The sequence below is a fragment of the Triturus cristatus genome, chromosome 4_1 (assembly GCF_964204655.1).
Source record: "Triturus cristatus chromosome 4_1, aTriCri1.1, whole genome shotgun sequence".
Lineage (NCBI taxonomy): Eukaryota > Metazoa > Chordata > Amphibia > Caudata > Salamandridae > Triturus > Triturus cristatus.
In genome coordinates, this window is record NC_140585.1 from 386,827,908 (window position 1) to 386,851,508 (window position 23,601).

The following is a 23,601-nucleotide window of genomic DNA, read 5'->3' on the forward strand; positions in this document are numbered from 1 at the left end:
TATTGAAGGGGTGAATTAGTAAAAGTCACCATTTGTCTCTGTGTGTTACCCAAAAATAGCCAACAGAGACTGCTCTTACTCCAAAAGCAAAAGAAGAAAAAGTTATCACCAAACTTTCAAGTCTATCGCAACCGGGAGGTCAGGAGCAAAGTCCATTATCTTCTACACCGGTAGACTATAATGCTTTCAATCTTCCTGATGCTCTTCTGTGGGACTCCAACCACAGCACCAAGACAGACCTCTTTACCAGTGTGTCATGCTACAGTCAAGAGACCCAATTTCTTGAAGATGTTGGAAAAATCACTGAGAGTCTCTACAATAGCCCCACATGCTCAGGAAAGGTTTCTGAGCTATAGGTCACTCTCCAGACACACAAGATCCAGTGCTGTCCCCTACCAAATGGATAGTGGGTTCTGTCGCACAGAATAGAGCCCCTGTTCAGCCTTTTGTGCCCTGAAACAGTGAACTGGAGTCCAGGCAGTTAACTCATAGTCTGCACGTCCATTCCTAGGTGTCAGAGGAGTCCAGGAGTCCTTCAGGCATCTTCCCCCGCTGGTCAGTCAGGAATCCTATTCCTTCAAGTGTTTTCTTCAAAGTCAAGGAGCATTCTGAGAATTTGGTAGTTGGGTGCCATGTTTAGGCAGTGAACAAATGATTGGAGACATTCCTAGGGCCAACTGTTGCAGAATTCCAACAACAAAATCTTTTTCTACACCCTCGGTTTCACCTAACTGCAACCCTTCCCTGAGGCCCTTGTCCAAGATGGCAGAAGTTATGCTCCCCTCTTAGAAGCTCTAAGTCCCCTTGAGGTTCAGATCCATGGAAATGAGGGACCACCCAGTCTACCAGATCAGGAAAAACCTTCTTCTCTTGATGTGTGCACAGACAAAAGTCTGACAGACGCCTCTAAATTAAACGTTTCTTTCACTTGGGTCCCCTTTTGAAAATGTTGTGCGAAAATTAAAGCTCTTCCTAAAGTCCTTTGTGATACCATCAGTTTTTTTCTCTTTCCAAATGGCCCATTCCAAGTGTGTAATAGGTGTCTGTATCACAACAGTCTTTCTGACTTTTAAAGTGAGTGTATTGATTTCATACAGCACAATTATAGACACTGAAGTAAAGTCAGGCCAGAAGAACTGGCTTATTTCTGTTTAGCCTTCAGGTATGATATGATAGGCGATTTATAATGCACACGGCTACTCCCACGGCTACTCCCAGGAGTGTCCCAGCTTAGACATAGAGAGGTCAGGCGGGTTAAAGATTTGCACAAAGAGACAGATTTTCAGTTTCTTCCTGAACAGCAATGAGTTACCAACAGAGCGAAACTCCATCGGGCGCTGGTTCCACGCTGAGGCGCTCAAAAAAGTTAGAGTTCTGCCTCCAGATCTTTTGAACTGGTACTTTGGGATCGCAGGTAGCAGTTTTATTGGTGTAGCGTAAATATCTAGCAGGGTTGTAAAAGCTAAATCTAGCTAGAAGGTATTCGGGGCCCATCTGATACAGAACATCATGCACCAGTGTCAGAGCCTTATATTCAATCCTCTCCCAAATGGGCAACCAGTGACGTCCCCGCAGATGAAGGCTAATGTGTTGTCTTTTTGGCACATTCAACAGAAGGCGAGCTGCCGCATTCTTGATCAACTGCAATTTGTCCATAAGATATACCGGTATGCCCAGATAAAGAGCATTACCGTAATCCAATCTAGATGTGACCAGTGCCTGAATAACTGTTTTCCTAGCAGATAAGGAGAGTAGGGGCAGACATTTCTTTAGCAACCTTAAAATTCCAAAGCACGTACCCACAAGGTTTTTGATCTGCTGACAAAAGGATAGTTTATTATCAAAGCTTATTCCCTGATTTTTAACGGAGCCCTTTTCAGGACCAGGCAGGGAAACGTCATCTGACCAAATAGTTGACACAAAGTCAGGTGGGAAAGTCCCAAAGAAGAACATTTAAGTTGAGCTTTGGCTAGCCAGTAAACGACTGCAGTAAGGCAGATTTTAATTTGGGTGCCATTGGGCTGGGATCCCTTACACCAGGAGAAAAGCAACTGAGTGTTGTCTGCATAAGGCTCCCAATTCTTCTGCTAGTGTGTAAGGGTAGTACAAAGTACATTTTAAATGTCACTTTTCCATTACATATATCAAGAATCTACTTTCACCACTGAACTAGAGTGTTGCTAAAAAGTGAAAAGCTATCTGTAATGCAAGTTTCAATCAAGTCTATATCATTTTCCAGGCAAAGTTGTTAAAAACTTACTTTTAATCACAACTGGGCTTTCTCATAGGACATACAGTGGAACTGTAGCTAACATTGGTAGATTGACAGCACTGGAAAGACAAGACAATCACTGATTGGCCAGCTTTTTCACAGCCAACAAAAACAGTGCATCAAATTCACATATGCAGGATGGGTGAGATGTTTGGTAAGACAAACCTAGTCAAAAGGCAGTGGAGTGCTGTATTGGGTCAAAGACTAGCATAAAGTAAATTAGTGATAGAAGAGATAGCTGGGTTGTGGATGGTTAATGCATTGTTTAAGTGGAGTTCTTTAAAGAGGTGACTCCTGCTCTAGCACTACTTGGTCTAATTTCAAAACTCCTATGCTACTATCCGGCACTTATATAGGGCACAATCTGCCTTTAGTGTAGATATTCGTTTCTCACTAAAATCAGTTTCACTACTTGAACCATCATCTTATTAATAATGATCCCATCTCCACTATATTCATTAAAATTCTAGCCCTTCAAATAGCCAAATTGTGAATTATTCCCTATCTCCAAGTATCTTCACTGCACAGAGGACAAATTGGCTATCACTAGCGCACTCACCTAAGGTCGAGCATGCCAATTTTTGTGCAGTTCCATTACAGATTTTAAATGAATGAACATCCAAGATTACACATCTTTCACCTTATACATAACATACATAAGGATGCCAGAAATCTACCTGGGCGTCCCATTATAGCTGTGCAAGAGAGTTTGTTTGAAAACATTACTAGATATATTGATTTTATTTTAGACCTCTGGTTGAGAGCTTACCATCCTATATCAGGGATATTTCTCATTTTCTTAGAAGAATCTTCATTGTGAGTGGGAAAAAGATATGTACATGATGACGCAAGATGTATCAGCTTTATGCACCGCCACAAGGCATGTGTATGGTTTGAAAGTGGTGGAACATTTTTTAAGGGCCAGACCTATACACTTTTATGAACATAACCGTAAGCTATACAAAGAAAAATGTCTTACACTGAATATCTTTGTTTTTAATGATGAGTTATATGAACAACAGGGAGGCACTGCGATGGGCACCTGCTTAGCTCCCAGCTATGGGCATATGCGCTGATAAGAAGAGCAGGTGGTCAATGATCCAGATTTGGGAAGCTGGGCTGAAAATATTTTCTCATGAGTCTGGTTTATAGATGGAATTTTTATTAATTTGCAATGGGAGTTTGGTAGAGGCAGAGACATGACTGTCGGGCCTGAAAAGACATACTTTAAATTTGTAACAAACAAAAAAGATTAGCTCAACGTAATTGAAAATTTTTGATGTAAAGTCGAGGGTGGAGAATCAAAAAATAGTTACAATACTGTATATGAAAGCTACCGCTGGAAACAGACCAGAGTCCTAAGAAAAAAGTAATATACATATATACATTGGATGCAAGGTAGGGATACCCTGGCTTCCTAGGCCTAGTGATGGGTTCCATGAGGCCAAAAACATTTATTTTTTAATTTGAGGAGAATTTAAAGAGAATCCGCAAATTTGCAGGAAAATTTAGAAAAGAAAAATGCCTGTAAAATAACACCCTTCTGGGGTGGGCCAAGGCCCGTGGAGCAGGTGCACTTTTTATTTAGTGCACATGGCCCCCTCCTCTAAGCCTATAAAATGCCATGGGTACCCATCCCTGGGGTTGACATTTTCTTAAAGGGTAGGGGCCATGTGGTACCCTTCCCCAAGCCTAGAAAGGTGCCTGCGTCCCCATTCCCTTGGGTTATGTCATCACAGAGGGGGGTGCATGACCGTCGCCCCCACGCCTTTAAGAGGCACAGTAAGTCTTCTGGGTCATTGAATTAATGTCCCCAGGAGAACTTACTATATTTCTTTTCAGCAATTCCAAGGCTGGTGATTTTGCTCTACACCTGATAAAGTAATGTCATTTAGGGTCTGGTTGTATGGCTGCATTGAATGTGGCCTGAAAATGTATTGAAAAAAAGACATAAGTTCTCTTGTGGTTGTTTTTATGATTGAATTTTTGGGGATGAAAAAAAAGAAAGAGACTTGTTTGTTTTATTTATTTATTTAAAAAAAAACCCAATATGTATTTATTTTCAAGTTTTATACCCACAAAATGTAATAATAAAATGATGTAAGAAGAGAGTCACATACATGTTTTAATAAAACTTTAACATATTTTGTAATCAATATTAATAAATATAGCATTGAGTGAATGATTGAAATATACATTTAAATACAATTATTGTGGATTTTTGGAGAAAGATGATCGATCTGCTTTACATATATATTGATATGCTCTCCCCTTGATAAAGCTAATAGACTCAATTTTCATACTTTAGTGCTGCACAAGTACGCTGAGGGGATTTGGCTGCCTGCAGGAGGTTAGACGCAGGGCCTGACCGCAGACCTGGCCCTGCGGCCAAACCCCTCCATGCACGGCCATTGACTTATAACTTATGCCCTCACCATGCACTGCTAATTACCCCACATATAACATCACTCATGACATCTTCCATGACATCATTGATAATATTATTGCAACATTTGCAATGAAATTATTGGAAAGAAAACTGTACATGGCAGGACAAAAGTTTTAGTTACCTTAGGGCACAAGTTATAGTTACTTAAGATAACTATACCTGGTGAAGTTCAGTGGTTTCGTACGTTTAAAAGGCATTAAACTGACATCGTCTCCTAACTATAACATTACTTTAACCTTTGTTATTCAGTGGGAAAAAAAATAAAATATATATATATATGTTTGCAAGAGTCACTGTGAGCAGCCGCTCACCCTCCTAACGACGCTGGTGCCAGCAGCGGACACAGTACCGCTAATTATATTTTCACAAGGAAGTAGTCATTCAAGAATAAAGAATAACTTCCAGCGGCACACCAAAGGACGAGTCCAATAAAGATTTATTGTCTCAAAAACCAAACAGTACGACGCGTTTCGGCGAAGACTTTGTCAATATATAAACACATATACACACACACACACACACACACACACACACACACACACACACACACACACATGTATATACAAACTATATATATATATATATATGAGGATATATATATATATATATATATATATATATATATATATATATCATCTACTGGCGGTCGCCAGTAGATAGTTATAGTTAGGACCCTGTTTCCATAGGAAATCCGCAACATTCTATTTGGAATAACTTTGGCGCCGGTCGATGAATCCTCGCGAAATTTTCAAAATAGGTGGGGCGCTCCGCTCCGCTCCTACCCTGAAAGTCTCGGGGGGATTCGTCAAGCGGGGGCTGAGAAAAAAGGGGGGTCCCAAAACGCGTTTTTCCCATGCATTTTTCCATAGGACCTTTAGACACAGCTACAGCCCGAACGGCTGAACAGAGTTACTTGAAATTTGGCAGAGAGGTAGTCCTCAGGTCAAGGAAGTGCCTTTTGTAGGTCTGGTGTAAATCTGTTCAGTAGTTCCTGAGAAAATAGCATTTAAATCAATATATATGTGGGCGGAGCCTAACCACACATCTCATCCTGAGATCTGATTGGCTGTCAGCACTTCATCCAAGAAGTGTTGGCAGCCATCTTGGGACCAATATACATGATAGCACCTCATTAAAAAGCATTGCAGTTAATAGAAGATTTTAAGACTTTAGTTACATTATAAATCTTTTGTTGATGGTACCATACTCATTTTAGGAATTGTGGTATGTTCTAAGGTGATTTCACCATGTGAAAAAGCCTTCTGCTGGGATATCATGATTGAGAGAAAAATATTTTCTCATGCTTTTACCACAGAGGTTTGGAAGGTGATCTATAAGCTAAACTGAGAGCTTATTTTCTGTAAATTCACATTATCTTTCTCAGTCATGTGAGAATGAAGTCTGACATTCTCAGTAAAACATGTACATCCAACAAGGGCAGAGACTGTCAGTTGATTCCTTTGTGTTCTACTGCAGCTTTCCAGAGTGTTCCAAAGAACTACTAGAGCGCTAACCGTCCTACTTATGATAAATGTATGGCACACCTGAAGCCATCTTGCTTGGATTAAAGTGGTAACTCTTAAAACATTTAATTTAAAAAGGAACAAAATGAGGTGGTTCATTTTTCCATAAAAAGTATGATTAGTGCTGCAGAAAGAAAAATTAGGGTCCATTTTGAGTGACTTCTCAAATCCTGGCATGCAGACTGAAACATGCACTTTCAATACCAGCAGCAGTTTTCCCTGGTGAGCAGTAGCTTTACTACAGTGATCTAATGAGCAAAAAGAGTGCTAACATTCTGATTTTATGGCAAATGTGTGACACATATGAATGCCTTCTTGATGGAATCAAAGTAAAAAACTGAAAGTATTTCCTACAGAGGAGACTGCAGTAAATGAGGAAATTAGGAAACTTCATAACAAATAAGTCTCCCAAGATGGCCACCAGAGACAAAAGAGCCCAAATATCACCCAGATGTAGCCCAAGTATAGCCCAATGACAGAATGTCCAAGAATGTTCTTAAAAACAACTAGAGCACTTACTGTCTTCATTATGACAAAAGTATGGCACACCTGAAGCCATCTTGATTGGAATAAACTGGTAACACTTAAAACATTTAATTTAAAAAGGAACACAATGAGGGGGTTCATTTTGCCATAGAAATTATGATTAATGCTGAAGAAAGAAAATGAGGGCACATTTTGAGTGACTTCTCAAATCCTCTTCTATTTCATTAAAAAATTCTGACATGCAGACTGAAACATGCACTTTTAATACCAGGAGCAGACTTCCATGGTGAGCAGTAGTTTTACTACAGTGATCTAATGAGCAACTAGAGTGCTAACATTCAGAATTCATGGCAAATGTGTGACATATCTGAATACCTTCATGATGGAATCAAAGTAAAAAACTGAAAGCATTTCCGACTGAGGAGACTGCAGTACATGAGGAAATTAGGAAACTTCATAACAAATAAATCTCCCAAGATGGCCACCGGAGACAAAAGAGCCCAAATGTAGCCCAAAATCACCCAGATATAGCCCAAATATAGCCCAATGACAGAAGTGTGCAAAACACTTATTATTTTGTGTTTTTGCAGTGTTATATAGTGCAGACTTGTCAGGTATTGGAGTGCTTTACATGAGCATTGGTTACATCACACAAGAACAAATTCATTTTGGTTGTAGACATGGGGAGACTAAGTGATTTGACCAGAATCACAGAATGTCGAGCTGAAGCAGAAACTTCAACCTGGTTCCCCAGTTGCAAAGTCTGCAGTTCTGGAAGTAACACCACATCCTCTCCCCTAAGTGCAACATTTAATCAAGTTGTCAACTAGATAAAAAAACATAAAGATAACAAATAATTTAAAAGTGCTTTGTCGCTATTTGAAAACTCAGAAAATATGTCCTTATTTTAGTCTTTTAGAGCACTAACCATAATTTTGATGCCAATAAGACCCTCTCATATATGTAATTTCTAAAGGAATGCTCTAGGTATTACAGTTTTGATTACATCAAGATGATGTCAGGCGCTCCACACTTTTGTAATAAATATAGAATGTTAGCAATCTAGTTGTTCATTAGGATACTGTTGAGAGGCAGAGGCCAGGGGCACGGACTCTGAAAATTGAAGGCAGGTAGGAGGGTGCAAAGGCAACAATTTAACCACACTGAGCAGGCAGGAAGGGCCGTGGAAGCACAACAGACTATGGAGGGCAGTGGAAAGGGGGGCAGGGGCAACAAACCAACAATACAGGACTTGCAAGAGAGGCTGTTGGAGGGAAGATCTATTACGGGTCAAGGAAGCTAGGGGCGGTCCCCAGAGCCCCGGGAGCCACCACAGAACTGAGCAGGAGAGTGAGTCAGGGACAAAAGGGGCACCTAAATTTGAGCCGGGGTGCCTAGGAACGCTTGCTCCAAAAATGAAGAAAACAGACATATGAGACATGGAATTGGAGGCAGAATACAATGGCAGTTTAATGAGAAGATGCAACTTCAAAGAAACCGCAGAATAGAGACCTAAAGTACAAAATACAGAATCCAGATAATCAAACAGCTGTCATGATATTCTCTGTATCTCAATTAATGGACTGACAGAGAGAGAGAGAAAACACATCTATAAATGCATCATGAGAAACAAGTTACACCAAGGAAAATGTTACCTAGGGACACTCACATTTACTCTTAGAGCAAGCATTCCTGCAATTACAATACAACATCTTTTAAATGCAAAAGTAAAGAGAACAATGGTTAAACATAACATGACATTTCATATAGGTAAAATAGAATAAGATACTTCAAGCAAAGCCGAGCAAGACATTTTAAGCAAAGGAAGACAAGAGCTCCCAGTTCTTGGGGAAAACCTGCACAGCCTGTTAACCTACATACAGACGGCGAGGTTGTCCGTCGATATCTGTGGGTGCTCCCTTTTTATATCATTTTGTGGGCTCCTTTGCACGCTACATCTACCTACGTATGCTACCCAAAAGCTTCGTCTGCAGATTTTACCAGACATTTCGTCATTTACCCACTTAATGCTGACAATGGACTGGGTGAAAAGGTCAGTCTCTCAGGCCAATCGCTTATCGTAAGTTCCATAGAGCAAGCAGAAAATAATGGGTATTGTACAGGAATTCAATATATTCATGTATAAAATCTCCTCAGTTCTCCTAACTTGACGCTCTGCGGTTGCCACTTCCTTAAAAGCGGGAAACCTGCCCAGGAAGCAAGTACCAGTCCAGGATGCAGCCTACTGTATGTCGACAGCTTCAGGGGGATGTTGAACTTTGATACCGAGCACGGAGCACTCGGGTAGGGTGGGGGCTACTAGTTTGGAGCAGAAGGCCTCGCAGACCTGCCTTCAGACTGCTATACACTAAAATTGCAGAGCTATGGTCAATTTAACAAAGAGGCCTACATATTGAACAGAAGGGCCTACACAGGGGTTTTATGCTGGCTGAGTGGTAAGGATGTCTCAGGATAATTATATAGCAACACAGGACCCGCTGGTCAATTTAATACGGCCTACAAATGCGGCTGGCAGGGCAAGGACAAGGGTCTCATACTTCAGGTGTGGACAGAACGGGCCAGGGGCCCCCTGTGATACAAAATCTACCCTCCTTCAAGGCTGTGGCAATGTAATAGACCATTGTGGGCAGAAGGAAGAGGCAATGGTAGAACAACCATACATGCCAACAGACCCGATTCAGCCAGGAAACGTCCAATGTTTTTAAGCTCAAATGGGCTTTATTTGATCTGTCTCCTGTCTACAATATCCTCTTTTTCAATGTAACTCAAAGGGGAAAATCAATACCCCAGTTTTTTTTCAAAATCTCCCTTTTACCAAGTTCAAAATGTTCGCAAGTATGGTACATTGGATCATGGAAGGAAATGGGATAGGGACATGGACTTGGATAACAGAGGACAGGAGAGACATGGAGAGGTGCACCAAACTGACCCTGCAGGGCAGGCATCAGGGTTTGCAGCAGCACAATACACCACACAGGGCATGCAGGACGGGAGTGCAGCACAACAATCCATAGAAAGCAAGAGGGAGGGGACAGGACCATGCACATGGACAACAGAGAACAGAGGGGCAAGAGGCAATGGTAGCTAGCTGACCATAATGGACAGACAGGAGAGAAGGCTGCAGCATAACAGACCATAAAGGGCAGGAGGGACGGATCAGGGGCATTACAATGGAACAGACAAGCCAGGAGGGAGGGAGTAGGGCTGGGGGCAAGGGGGCAGGGCAGGAGCAGCAAGATGGCCATGGAGGTCAGGCAGGATGGGCACTAGAAGCAAGACACAACATGAAGAGCAACAGTGAGACTGTGATGGCATACACACAGACCATGGAGGGAAGGTGGGAGGGGGTCAGGGGCAGCTAACTGACCACACAGGGAAGGTGGGAGGGGCCATGGCAGCACAGAAGACCATGCATGGCAAGTGGGAGGGTTAGTGGCAGCACAATGGCTATGATGGGCAAGAAGGAGGGTGCAGGGGCATGCACAAAGGACGATGGAGGATAGAAGGGAGGGTCAGGACCTGTGCACAGACAAGAAAGTTCAGGGGAAGGGGCCTCACAACAGACCACACGGGGCAGGCAGGAGGAGCAGTTGCAGCACAACAGACCAGGGAGGGCAGAAGGGTGTGGCAGTACAATGGACCATGTAGGACAGGAGGAAGAGGATAGAGGCATGGCATGTGGACAGGCAGGGTGGAGGTGGCAGGGACAGGTTACAGTCATCTGACAATGCTAGGCAGGTGGGAGGGGAGTGGCAGCTCAACAGAACACTCAGAGTAGATAGGAGTGGCAGGTCCATGGGACATGGTGGGCAAAAAGGATGGAGCAGGGGCATGCACAAAGACATCGGAGGGCAGGGGGAAGGAGAATAGGGGCAGCAAGCTAAGCACAGAGTTTAAGCAGGAGGTCAATGATGGGGCATAGAATTGGGCAATGGAGGGCAGGAGGAGTGGACTGGTACATCATACTAAATTGAGGGCAGTGGCAGCACATCAGACCATGCATGGCAGGAGGGAGGAGGCTAGTCCATGGATTCACACAACAGAGGATAGGGAGGAGGGGGATGGGGCAGCAAGCTAACTGTTCAGAGAAGGCGGGTATTAGAAACTTTATTGTTTTTAAAACATTTTGTCTGTGCAAACTACTTAAAATATGAACAAGTATGCAGCATAATCTCACTTTTATTCAGGAAGAAGAAGACGTTAGTGACTGTGACTCCGGGCTCACTTGGCAAAAACAAGCCCTGACCCTCCACCCCCTATCGCAAAATGTAATGCCCGTGAAAAGGGTAGGTGAACACAGTGTTATATAGAACATAGTCCTGAGAGCACGATTGAAAATGAAAACTAGATATAGTGTATGGTATAAACTATGCACCAAAAAGTGTGATATAAGATGAACCAGGCGTGAAATATAATATGCAATACATTGTGCGCAATGACAGATTCATTGGAGAGCGCGAGATAGCACAGGCACTAGCGTGTGCTATGCGATATGCGCCTTGGAGTGTAATATGCACAGGGCAGTGTTGTGTAACCTAACTAGTCTCTAAAGTTGTAATATAAAATATGTGCTGGGGAGTGTAACGTTGCATATGCACTGTGACAAAGATATGGATCCCAAATTGTAATATGTATGGCATAGCACTGTGCGTTATAACATAGGCATCGAGGAAGGCACGTTAGATGGGGCAATATAACCCGTGCGAAGACAAGTGTGGCATGACATTTTCATGGGGTGGTGTTACAGTGCACATGGGCTAGAGAGTGTCATAGCATATGCACTAGCTAGTGGAATACAATACAGAGAGGTGTGTGGCACTCGGCAGGCAATGGTGGGTGTAACACAGCATTGGGCTCTGTCAGGAGCGCGCTGTGACTCGCAAGTGATGTTCGTCCCCTTTCCAGAGAGTAAAATAAAAAGTATTACACATCCGGCAGTGGATGTGTGTTTTATTAACTGTGAGGGGGGTTTCTTGCATAGTTTTGGTCGAATTTTTGTCGAATCCCCTTTGAATGGCTTGGTGTGCATGTGTATTAAATGTGCCCGTCAATAGCTACCCATGTTTGTATAAATAAACGACAAGGGTGTCTACCGGGATTAGGCACGGTAGAGCATCAGACATGTCAGAGCTTCACTAGTGGTGTAAATACATTCCACGTGGATTAATTGCATGCATAGTCGCCTTTTAATGAATATCACGCAAATCGTCATGGTGATAGGTACGTACGGTTTGTCCAGCATGTCCTAGGTGTGTCTATAAATATATATTTTTTAAAAATAATAAAAAACAGTGGCCGGCCCTGGGGATTGGGGTCAAAAAAATATAATTAGGAGACAGGCCCTGGGGGATGGGGTCATCAGGGCCAATAAATTAGAATAAGAAGGGGAACCACACAGCCCCCCTTCTTAAAAAAATAAAATAAATAAAAGACTGGCATCGTGCCGGAGGCCATGCCCCCTCCATGCAGCACTCTGCAAACGCGCTCCCAACAGGCATCTCCAGTATGCGCCAGGGAGCTGCGCTGCAGACAGGTGTTCTGAGGCCAAGCCCCTTTTTACACCTCTCTGCAACGCAGCTCTGTGGCGCTTACTGGAGGTACCTAGTGGTCTAGTGTGACCCTAGGGACCCTTAGGATTCAAGGGGACTTAATCTCTCAATTTAGAACAGCCACAGGGCGCGTTTACACAGTGGTGAAGGGAGGGGACGGGGCCTGAGGTGACGTGTGCAAACAGGCACCATGGCACGTTTTAAATTGGGGATATAATTTCCCTTCAATACTGAGGGCCCCTGGGGGCTAACTAGCCCACCAAGTGCTTCCAGTAAGCGCCACTGAGCTGCATTGCAGAGAGGTGGTCCAGGCCGTGCCACTTTTTACACCTCTCTGCAACGCAGCTCTGTGGCACTTACTGGAGGTACCTAGTGGGCTAGTTGGACCCTAGGGACCCTCAGGACTCAAATGAACTTAATCTCCCAACTAAAAACGGACACAGGGCGTGTTTACACAATGGTGAAAGGAGGGGACGGGGCCTGAGTTAACGTGTGCAAAAACGCCCTGTGGCCTGTTTTAAGAGGTAGTTTTAATCCCCATGCCCTATTATATACTAGGGGCTTATAGAGGAGGTAAGGCTAATCACAGGGGGACCCCAACGCATAATGTTCCCTAGTGTATGTAGGTGTTTTCACTGTATTCTAAGTGTCTTTTAACATAGCACTGGCTCTAGGACTGGTTAGTCAGACTCAGTTACCACCAGTATCCGTCTGAAAAAGTTGAGGGTACAGGATGATTTTGCAACAAGGCTTCTTTCTGCTCTTCTTTTTGTTCTTTCTGCACGTTATCCTTCTTCCTGCACTTATCTTCGTATTTGAGGACTTCTGTTGCTTCTTTCTGCACTTCTTTTGTTTCTTTCTGTGCATTTTTTCTTCTTTCTTCACATGTCCTATCTCTGTAGGCATAGTTAGAAATTAGCATTTAAAAAACCTTTGAAATTAACAGAAAAAACCATAGGTTTCAGGCACGTTATAGTTAGGAATTAGCATTTAAAAAACCTCAGAAATTCACTGAAAAAACCATAGGTTTCAGGGGTGTTATAGTTAGCTGGACTTTTCACTTGTACAAAACCATTGAAATTCCCCCGTTATAGTTAGTTCAGCTAACTATAACTCGCGCGCCCGCAATGCACTGCTGATGACGTCACATATTACATCACTCATGACATGGTCAGTGACATCACTCATGACATCACTGATGACATCTCAAATGACATCACTGATGACGTCACTGATGACATCATCCTTGTGATAGAGTGGCAGACCTCCTCTCACCCTAATATAACCTTTGATACACACATTCAAAAATAGAGACTAAAATTTTCAAAACAATGGACATACCAATACCAGTTACAACAACCTCTTCAGTAATTCTAAGATCCACATACACATCCACTCATTCACCAACAGTCCAATACAGTCACTCATACATGTACTCACTCATCATATGTACTCATACACCTATACATCCTGTTACACAATGCCACTCATCCATAGTTACTCACACACATAGTCACTCATGCTAATAAAGAATCAAACATACATTTACTTGCATATACAGTTATACACACACCACCACACTTACTTCTACGGAAACTTACACATACTTAGTCTTTTAAACAATCACTTATAGAAACACATACTTATTCATACAGGAACTCTTTCAATCTCTCACTCTCACATATACTCACATATATACACCAATAGTCACATATACTAGTTTAAAACATATGTAGTTACTCATAAAGACACTATTGAGACAGTCATTCACTCACTAACACACCCATACACACACTCATCCACCCATACAGTCCTGCACACATACTGTGTTCAACACATACAAACAGTGAGTCACTCATTCATGCACCTATGCACTACGTAATAACCCCACCGAACCATGCAGACACTCAGACTGATACTCAAAAAACCAACTAATAACCTATATAGACACCCATGTAGCTATTCACCAACCCATGCAGCCACTTATACACAAAGTGAGAGACTGATACAGATATTTACATATTTAAACATTACTCACTAAGCCATGTATTCACTATGATACACTTAATCAGTCAGTTACACAATCAATTTTTCAAAAACAAATCATCCATTTAGACACTTATATACCCATTTATTCTTCCATCGACCTTGAGATATACATATATGAAACATATTTAATTTTCAGAATAACACACATTCACTGGATGATGTCATCAGTGATGTCATTTGAGATGTCATCAGTGATGTCATGAGTGATGTCACTGACCATGTCATGAGTGATGTAATATGTGACGTCATCAGCAGTGCATTGCGGGCGCGCGAGTTATAGTTAGCTGAACTAACTATAACGGGGGAATTTCAATGGTTTTGTACAAGTGAAAAGTCCAGCTAACTATAACACCCCTGAAACCTATGGTTTTTTCAGTGAATATATATATATATATATATATATATATATATATATATATATATATATATATATATATATATATATATATACAGAGAGAGAGAGAGAGCGAGAGAGACAGACAGACACACATATAGACACTCCCACCTATCAATAAGGTAGCCATGGGGTTAACAAAAAATCAAAATCAAATATCAGACAGCAGAAAGACAGCTACCTAGCAGGTGCTCAATGATACAAAGTATATTAGGAATGAAAGAGATGCCTGCTCATTAGTATTTTGTGCAACAGTGACCACTGTAGATAGTGGAACACACCTCTACTGCTTTTATGGGGTTTGGAATAGTTTACATCTTCCCTCTCTAGAAGATATCAGTTCATTTGAATTGATCATTGTAGGCTACTACCACATTATTTATATTGCGAAGTGCCTTAAATATCAATCATTTCACCATCATTGATCAACTTATTTTAGGTGGGAGTCAATGTGGCTCCATCCAGCAATCAACAGACAACACTAAATCCTAACGGAGGTTGTCTTCATGTAGTATATCTAAACTGAAAACCTGTAAGCTCATTATGAAAGGTGACCTCCACTTTTTTTGCAAACTTGATCTATGAGACACAGTATATATTTAGTAGTACATTTGAGAGTATTTCCCATTGTTATGTACAACTGAATATCATTGGCGAACAAAGGGCCTGATTACAATGTCGGTTGGAGTTGCCTCCGACCGTCATCGCTGCAGATTAGGAACCGACCAACCTCAGGTCGGTGGTTCCAACCTCCCACTGCACAAGCTCCCATTGAGAAATGGGAGTTTGTGAACATCCCTGCACCATGTGACAGGCACCTCAGGGATGTTCAGTGGGACACCATAGGTGTGCCCTAAGCACAGATGCAGAGGGCCAGGGGGTAAGTGGGCCCTGCTTGGGGCCCCCAATGTCACACTTCCGACAGCCTTTCCATGTCGGAAAGGCCGACATGGAAAGGATGTCGGAAACCGACATCATAATCCCAACAGGGGAAACGCCGTCCTTAATGGATTATGAGGCCTTTATGACCGACCAACTGCCTACGACTGCACGCATCGTAATGCGTCGGTCGGACCGCATCAGTAGATGTAGTGTGGACCGCAACCCACATGCCGTGGGTTGCGGTCCAAACCGCATCGTAATCAGACCCAAAGTATTAACAAGCTCCATGTCTATCAAATCCACACTTCAGCAATACAAGACCAAAGTGAAAAGATCTACCTCTTACAAACATTAGCTGTTGCACAAGTGTTTCCTCCCTCTGAATGCCTTCAAACTTCATTCTATTCCACTGTTCTCCCATTATGAAAGACTACAATGCTATTCTCACAGATCTACCAAATCATACTGAAGCACAGCACATCTTCGGGTCAAAAAAGCCTCAGCACATCATCCCTCTACTCAGTTTCTCCCACTAACTACCACTGGGTGCACATAGTTCTTTCAATATCTGCTAGATAATATATATGGCAGTTTACCTCTCCCACACCGACGGACAAGGTCAAACGTGCAGAATGAAGCAGAGACTAAAGCAACACATCCAGCTTCAGACTGGAAGCTTCTAAAGACCCAAAACCAAAGACTCCCCTTCTTTAGCATAACACAAAGGGAATATCCTACCCACAAAAATTAGAATTCTTCTGATTGTCCCGTTTTTCTTGAGCTCACTTTAGATTCATTTCCACAAATACTGTCGGCTGTACTATAATTTATTCAACTAGTCAGGCATGAAAGACAACATAATATGCCCTAGAAAAGTAGGTCCATCACACACAAATAATTGAAGGAAATAAAATAATAAAATTCAGGGTTATCATTTAAAATGAATAGTTAGAAGTTCATTGATGGGAGTTTCAGAATTTTAAGTTCGCTTACACTTTGCTCGCTTACTTTAGTTTGAAATGCTCATAATTTATAACTCTGTTTTACGGGTATCTAGGCCATTTTGACACTGCCATATTGCCCCATAGTTTTTGCAATATCGGTAGTACAGTGCTATGTAAAATGAGCTCTATACAGTAGATGATGTTTCTGCTAATATCCCAATTTTAATGAAATCAGATTAAAATATGTGATCAAATTTGATAGCTTTAATATTAGTCCATATTTAGCAATATGATAAACATACACCTCTAACATGGAAATAATGGAGTGCATTTGCTGTAACAAAGTCAAAACTTTATAAAATGTGCTTTGCCAAAAGCACAGAGAAAAAAGGCCTGAAAATATTTAGAGAACTTACTTTCTGTCAAATTCTTTGTACGCACTCTGTAACCAGCTCAGTGACGGTTTGTTGCGACTATTCAGCCCATAGTGAAAATAAACAATGGTGTAATCGTTCTCCACATAACGATCCAGTGTATACTTCAAGTACCTAGAGAAGGAGACAGTCATATAGCATTAGGTTCTTCACTGGATATACACATATTTTGCCATGAAACTAAGGATGTATTCGGTATCTGAATTTTCTTTTCCTGTCCACAAGCAAAACTCAGAAAACTATTTTTAAATCTACAACATTATGGTGGATCAAGCCATACCTGTGCATTTATATTCAAGAGACTTACTCATGAGCGCAGTGTAGTACTATGTAGATCAGAGAGGGTTATTCAGAGTTTGGCAGATGCCCTGCCTGCTCTATTTAGAGTGTTGAGCCATTCATACACTCACAATAGTATGGACGGAACCTACACCTTTTTAGGTCTCGGGACCATCCGGTCGGCAGACCGGAAGTCCGGAGATTTAATGTCATTGAGAAGAGGGGCTTGCACCCGCCCCTCTTCGCTCCTGTTCTCCATTGGCTGGCCTCTTAAATGCTGGCCAGCCACTGGAGAAGAGGTCCAGTCACTCCGTTGAAGCCCCGTCTTTTTCGGATCAGGGGGCGTGTTTTTTGCGAGAAGTCTCAGGGAGGAGACAACAGCAAAACACGCCCCCAAATCCGAAAATGAGGCTCCCTTTCTCCGAGGCATTTTCGCTGTGCCTCGGAGAAAGGCGGTGGTGTCCCGGCGTTGCTCCCTCACCTGATCTCCTACTGTACGGCAGGAGCTCTGTGCTTGGCCGCTGAGGTGACGGACCCGCGTCATGGGCAGCGTCCGTGCTCATTCCGTAACCCGGAGTCTCCGCTCCGCTCTAAAACAGCAGGGCGTTAACAGGGAATTAAAGCAGGCGCGCTCCGTTCCCGATATACCCGCAGCACAAAGACATTCGCAGAAAAGCATTCCGACATACCTCCGGCGCATCTCTCATTCCGAGGTATTTCATGGACTTAGGTTTCTGAAAAGAGCAGGAGGGGGGTTTATCTCGGTGCCTCCCGGGTGACCCACGCGGAGGCCCCGGTCTGCTTCTGGTGCGATGAAAGTGTCCCGGATGGGCCGTCAATCTTTGGACATTCTGGGGAATGTGAAACGAAAAGGAAGCGCATCTTTTCCAGCTTCCTGCGGTAAGGTGAAGCTCTCTCCCGTGGTGCATAAACAAGACAGATTTGGAAACCCCATGTGTCTGCAGACCGGATTAGTTACACATTAAGAGGATGAACCCTACTACTATTACCCCTAAGGAGAATAACATTGTTTTAAGCATCGATTTGTGCAATTACCTGCGTGGGGAATTCGCGCGGGTTCGCCATAAAGGTGACCAATCGCCCGTTAATTACACGGACCACCCGTAAATGCAGTTTAAAGTCCGTTCCCTGCTACACTGCTCCTTCTTTGAACGGAAGATATTCGTCAGGAATGACAGTACTTCCGGGTTGCATGACAGCCAATCCCATAGCTAAACATATTCAGTAAATCATCTGTGAGGGGAGGGGAAGCCCGTAATGCGACACCCCTGCCAATCCTGAAGTGCTGCACAAAATTCTGAAGCGTTCATTGGCTGTGGAGTCTGCACGTGCGTCTTAGGTATATCAACAGACTGAGTACTGAGCGAGCCGTCTTTCACAGGATGGTAGACGTTAAACATCATAGCGGAGTGTGCATCGGTTGCGGATGATTTTAGCTGTGTGTGTTGTCAACCCGGCAGTTAGAGTGGGTCTTTGCTTGGCCAGGCCTCACTGCTTCCAGTGCCTGTTGGAAGGTTCGAGGCTGCAAGCGAGCCCGGTTCTAGAGGGTGGGCGAGGTGGGCCAAGCCCACCCAAGGAATATTCTGGCCACCCACGGCCATTCCAACGGGAAAAGCAAGTCCACCACATCCCTAGTCTGACTCTATTGCTGGCGCTCAACAGGAAAGGCTGCTGCAGTTTAGGCGATTGTAATGGAGAAAGCCATAGTCAACCCGGATCATTTTTTATGTGCAGAATATCAATGGTCCAGCAAGTAGTCACAGCATGCGATGCACCTCCTCCCATCCCACTCCCCAGGGGGAGCTGCTTTTTTTTTTTAGCAGTACAATTAGCAAGTTTTGGATGTGGGACGTGGACTTAATCCCTCGCAGTAGGCCACAACGATTGGGTAGAAAAGCTACGGGTGCCTAGTGTCAGGCTTCTTGAGTTAACAAGCATTTACAATGCAACGGTCTCGGCATTGTTAAAGTTAGAGCTATTGGCATTGCTCATGACAATGCCGTTTCTTTAAATGTTTTAAAAACAAAAACATAAACAAAAATAATGTCATGAGCAATGCCAATAGCTCTAACTTTACCAATGCCGAGACCAGTGCATTGTAAATGCTTGTTTTGACATATGGCCTGCATGATGAGGTCTTGTTCCAGGGGTCCCTGGGCATCGGAGGGTTATGGGGCTGCAACTGTGCCAACTGATGTTGTTCATCACTGGGTCTGGGGGCCCCCGCAGTTTGTATTATTGTCACCCCGAATTGAAAACCAAGCATAATTCCTTTTCCATCAAGGTAGCTAGCGATGGAAGAGCAGTCCATGGCTCCCTCATGGAGGTGATGTGGGTTGAAAACTCAGAACTCAGTAACACACATAATATGAGTCAATATATCACTGTCCATTCAGGACTTTTAAACATGTTTTAAAAATAAAAATATATCAGTGCTCACAAGTTAAAGACGGTGCAAAGAATCACAAACACATAAAATACAGTTGGCAAACAGTGTGCAAGCAGTGATCATAATGGCAATATATCAACCAGTATTTTAAAATCCCTCTATAGAAAATTGGGTTACTGGTTAAGGAGAGTGAAACTCTAATCAAGTAGCAACCACAATTCCTATCAGGATGAAGTCATAAGCAAACCACAAATTACCGAACTTAGAGGCAATGTGTAAAGTTTGCATGCAACACTTCAAACAGCAATAAAGTAAAAATACAACACAAGTACAAATTCATAATAGTAAAATGCAAAAAATTATTTGGGACCCAAACAACAGAAAAACAATTAATAGAAACGGAGATATGCAATCTTAAATGTTTAAGTGAAAATAGTGGCTAGAAGCACAAAGCGCCAACTGTGGTTCTCTGGTAATGCCGGACAGTACAAAGTTGCAAGTTCAGGCCGGCCGTGATGGAGCGTAGGACGAGTATAGGGACCAAGTTAGGTAAGCGGAACAAAGTACCTTAAATCCTGGTTTGAGGAGCATTGGGAGATCCTGTGTCTAAGATGTGTCATGCATCGTGGTTCCAAAGAAGCTGCAGGGCTGCAATGTGGAGTCCTGCACTGCTGTAGAGTATGCCGCCGAAAAGAGGCTTGCGCTGCGGCAGCCTGCGCTGTGGAGGCCTGCGTCAAGGATTCACCACGCAGCAGTGATTCAGAGGAAGCTGCGGGCTACAACGCTGTTTCGTGGATGTGTCAGGGATGGGTCACGCAGTGACAGTTCCAAAGCCTCAGCAAGAATATGCGTCGCTGCGCATCTGTTATGCTAACAGGACCACAGCTGGACTTGCAAAGCACTTTCAGGACCACTTCCAAGGGTCCAGGACTGGTAGGCACTATGTAGGGGGGTGGAGGGTAGGACTCACAGCAGACAGAGTTCAGGTGCTGGAGTCAAGGTGGCTGGAGCTTTTTCAGTCTGAGGCTCTAATCAGAAGTTCAGCCAACTAGCCTTTGGAGTGAATCCGGTAGTCCTGGGGTCAACATGCAGGTCCAGTCCATTTCACTCAGACAGGAGGGCAACAGAGTAGCAGCCCTTCTGAGTCTTCCACAGGACCAGAGGTGCACTGAAGAATTGAGTCTGAGGGTTTTATAACTGGTGCTCTGTTTGAAGTCAGACAAGTTTCTGGTTGTTTCCACCCCTAGAGGTGCTTGGAACTTCCTGCCACCCTGCCCTGGTCCCAGCTGCTCTGGGGTCACAAAAGATTTGTGTCAAACTCTTAGTGGGGGGTGCTCCGACAGAGCTTTTGTGATGTGCAAGTGTGGTAGGTGATAGCTCCTCCGCTTCATCAAGTCCGAAATGACCCATTCTGCCAACATCTTTTTTCCTTTGTCTCCCTATTGGGACCAATACACAACTGCGAGCTACACCCAGTCATGTGATGCAGGCTGCAGGCACCAAATGGTTAGGACAAGAAATTACAACTTTCTAAGAGTAAAATTTTCAGAATTATGACTTCAAATCCGACTTTACGATTAAAGAAGGTTTTTTATTACAATTCTTTAGATGCCAAAGTCGACATTCCTACTTGCTCCTGATGGAAAGTTAGCACTTTTACATATGATAAGGTAACCCCAGGCCTTTCAGTAATAAAAAACACATGTAAGTTTCTCACTACCAGGACATGTAAAACCTAAAATTTTGTGTTCAACATTTTAAATATACTGCACCCTGCCCTCTGGGCTATTTAGGACCAACCCTGTGAGTGACTTAAACGTATTAAGAGGAAATGTTAGGCCTGGCAAGAGGTTTATCTTGCCAGGTCAAAATGGCAGTTTAAAACTGCACACACAGGCCTGAGACATGTTTTAAAGGCTACCTAAGTGGGTGGTGCAATCTATGCTGCAGGCCCACTAGTAGCATTTAATCTACAGGCCATGGGTACAGGTCGTACCACTTTACTAGGGGTTTAGAAGTAAATAAAATGTGCCTATTGTGTGTAAGCCAATATTACCATTTTTAAAGGAGAGAGCAGAAGCTTTTTAACACGGGATAGCAGTGGTAAGGTGTGCAGGGTATTATAGCCAGCACCTACGAAGTCAACAAAACCGGGTGGATGGAGGGCAAAAGGTTGGGGGAAAACTACGGCAAAGATGTCCAGTCCAACACCTCCAAATGAGGCTGTTGCAAATAATCAATGAAATGTTAGGAATACAGATTTGAACACTATGCATAATGGAGCATTATTGCCTTTGACAATACCTGTGACACATACATTTTACCGAAAAATAAACCTTTTACTAAACTCTTTATTAGATTTCTAAGCAACCTCACAGAACCTAACTTACGAAGGCTGCACTACTACTCATTAGGCCTTCACCTAGGTTGGTCTCTTGGAGCCCTAATGTGCTTCAGTAAGACACTCAACTCAAATTTAGAGTATTACTGTATGCAGACTAGATAATGGGAATTTACTAGTGCAACTTTTGGATGTAAGAACAGGTTATGGTATTTACTGGTTATAGAACTAGGCATGATAATACACATTCCTCAATATACAGCCATCCAATGTCAATATCTTAATAGCCTCTGTGAAAACCCAAAAGCAGTAATATACATATCTGTTGCCTCAAAGCATAACTGGCTATGGCTCCTAGTTCATATATAACTGTATCAGAAGAATGTGGATCTTACAGGGAGAACCCTAGTGTAGTGTTGGTTAAGATAAACATATAAAACACAAAAGAGCGACCCAGTATTCCCTAGGGGGCTTGGGTAACTGCATTGAAAAGTAAAAGTGCAAAAAAGGAAAAGGAATTCAATTGGAAGCAATGTTACTAAGGCAATTATCATTACTCAATGATGCACGTGAGTGATATCTCAAATACATTGATTATTACTAGATACACAGAACATGGTTTGAAGAAAAGGAAACCAATCATACAGGAAGGTGTATACGTTTTCAACTTTTTATTACAGTAAAGCAAATATTGAAGAAATTACAAGGGTTCTAAACAAATAATCTCATAATACATTGACAGTGTCTATTACAATGTAATCCAAGTTGCAAAGTTTTTTGACATATGACAACGTACTCTGTACCCACTTTCATACATATAACTAGAGAATTTTTGTCCTTTGACAAAAACTGTCCTGTTTACCAAATGAGACCAAAACTTCGATGCACAACCAATCTTTTTTCTGGACAATCCATAATACCCATAGGAGTCTTGTTTTTGTCAAAAAACAAACATTCTCTAGTTGTATGTATTAAAGTGGGTACAGAGTGATTGTCATATGTCAAACACATTTGAAACTTGGATTACATTGTACCATGAACTATTATCTGTTTAAAACCCCTGTATTTTCTTCAATATTTGCTTTACGCTAATACAAATTTGAAAACGTATATACCTGCCTATATGATTGGCTTATTTTTCTTTTCAAACCATGTTCTGTTTATCAAGTAATAATCCATTTATTTGAGATGTCACTCACAGGCACCGCGGAGTGATGATAATTGCCTTATTAATATTGCTTCCAAGTGAATCCCTTGTTGGCACTTTTACCTACCTTAGTTAAGATAAACAAGACACAGAAGCAGAATCAGCCTGTACTTGAAGAATGATGTATCCAGACTATTTCAGACAGGGAACCTATTCAACATCCACACCTCAAAGGTCTGTTTAACTAGAGCAGTTATTCAAGGACATTACTGCCTGAAAACTCATTGAAAACCTGCAAGTATTTATTTATTTAAGAGTTTTATATAGCGCTGGCCAGACCCGAAGGTATCAGAGCGCTTGACAACATTTATCGTGATGCAGTCGAACACAAAGTATTTCAATAAAAAACATTTAGTCATGA

The 23,601-nt window shown here is 42.5% G+C and overlaps 1 protein-coding gene across 2 annotated transcripts in view; it reads right to left on the bottom strand.

The window, feature by feature from the left end:
- ARHGAP8 (Rho GTPase activating protein 8) overlaps positions 1-23,601 on the bottom strand; it is a 968,737-nt gene that overhangs the window by 569,614 nt on the left and 375,522 nt on the right. For both annotated transcript variants that reach the window (XM_085652441.1, XM_085652442.1), the window contains exon 5: positions 16,986-17,117. In XM_085652441.1, coding sequence (XP_085508567.1) covers positions 16,986-17,117 — 132 coding nt within the window. The remainder of the gene's footprint in view (positions 1-16,985; positions 17,118-23,601) is intronic.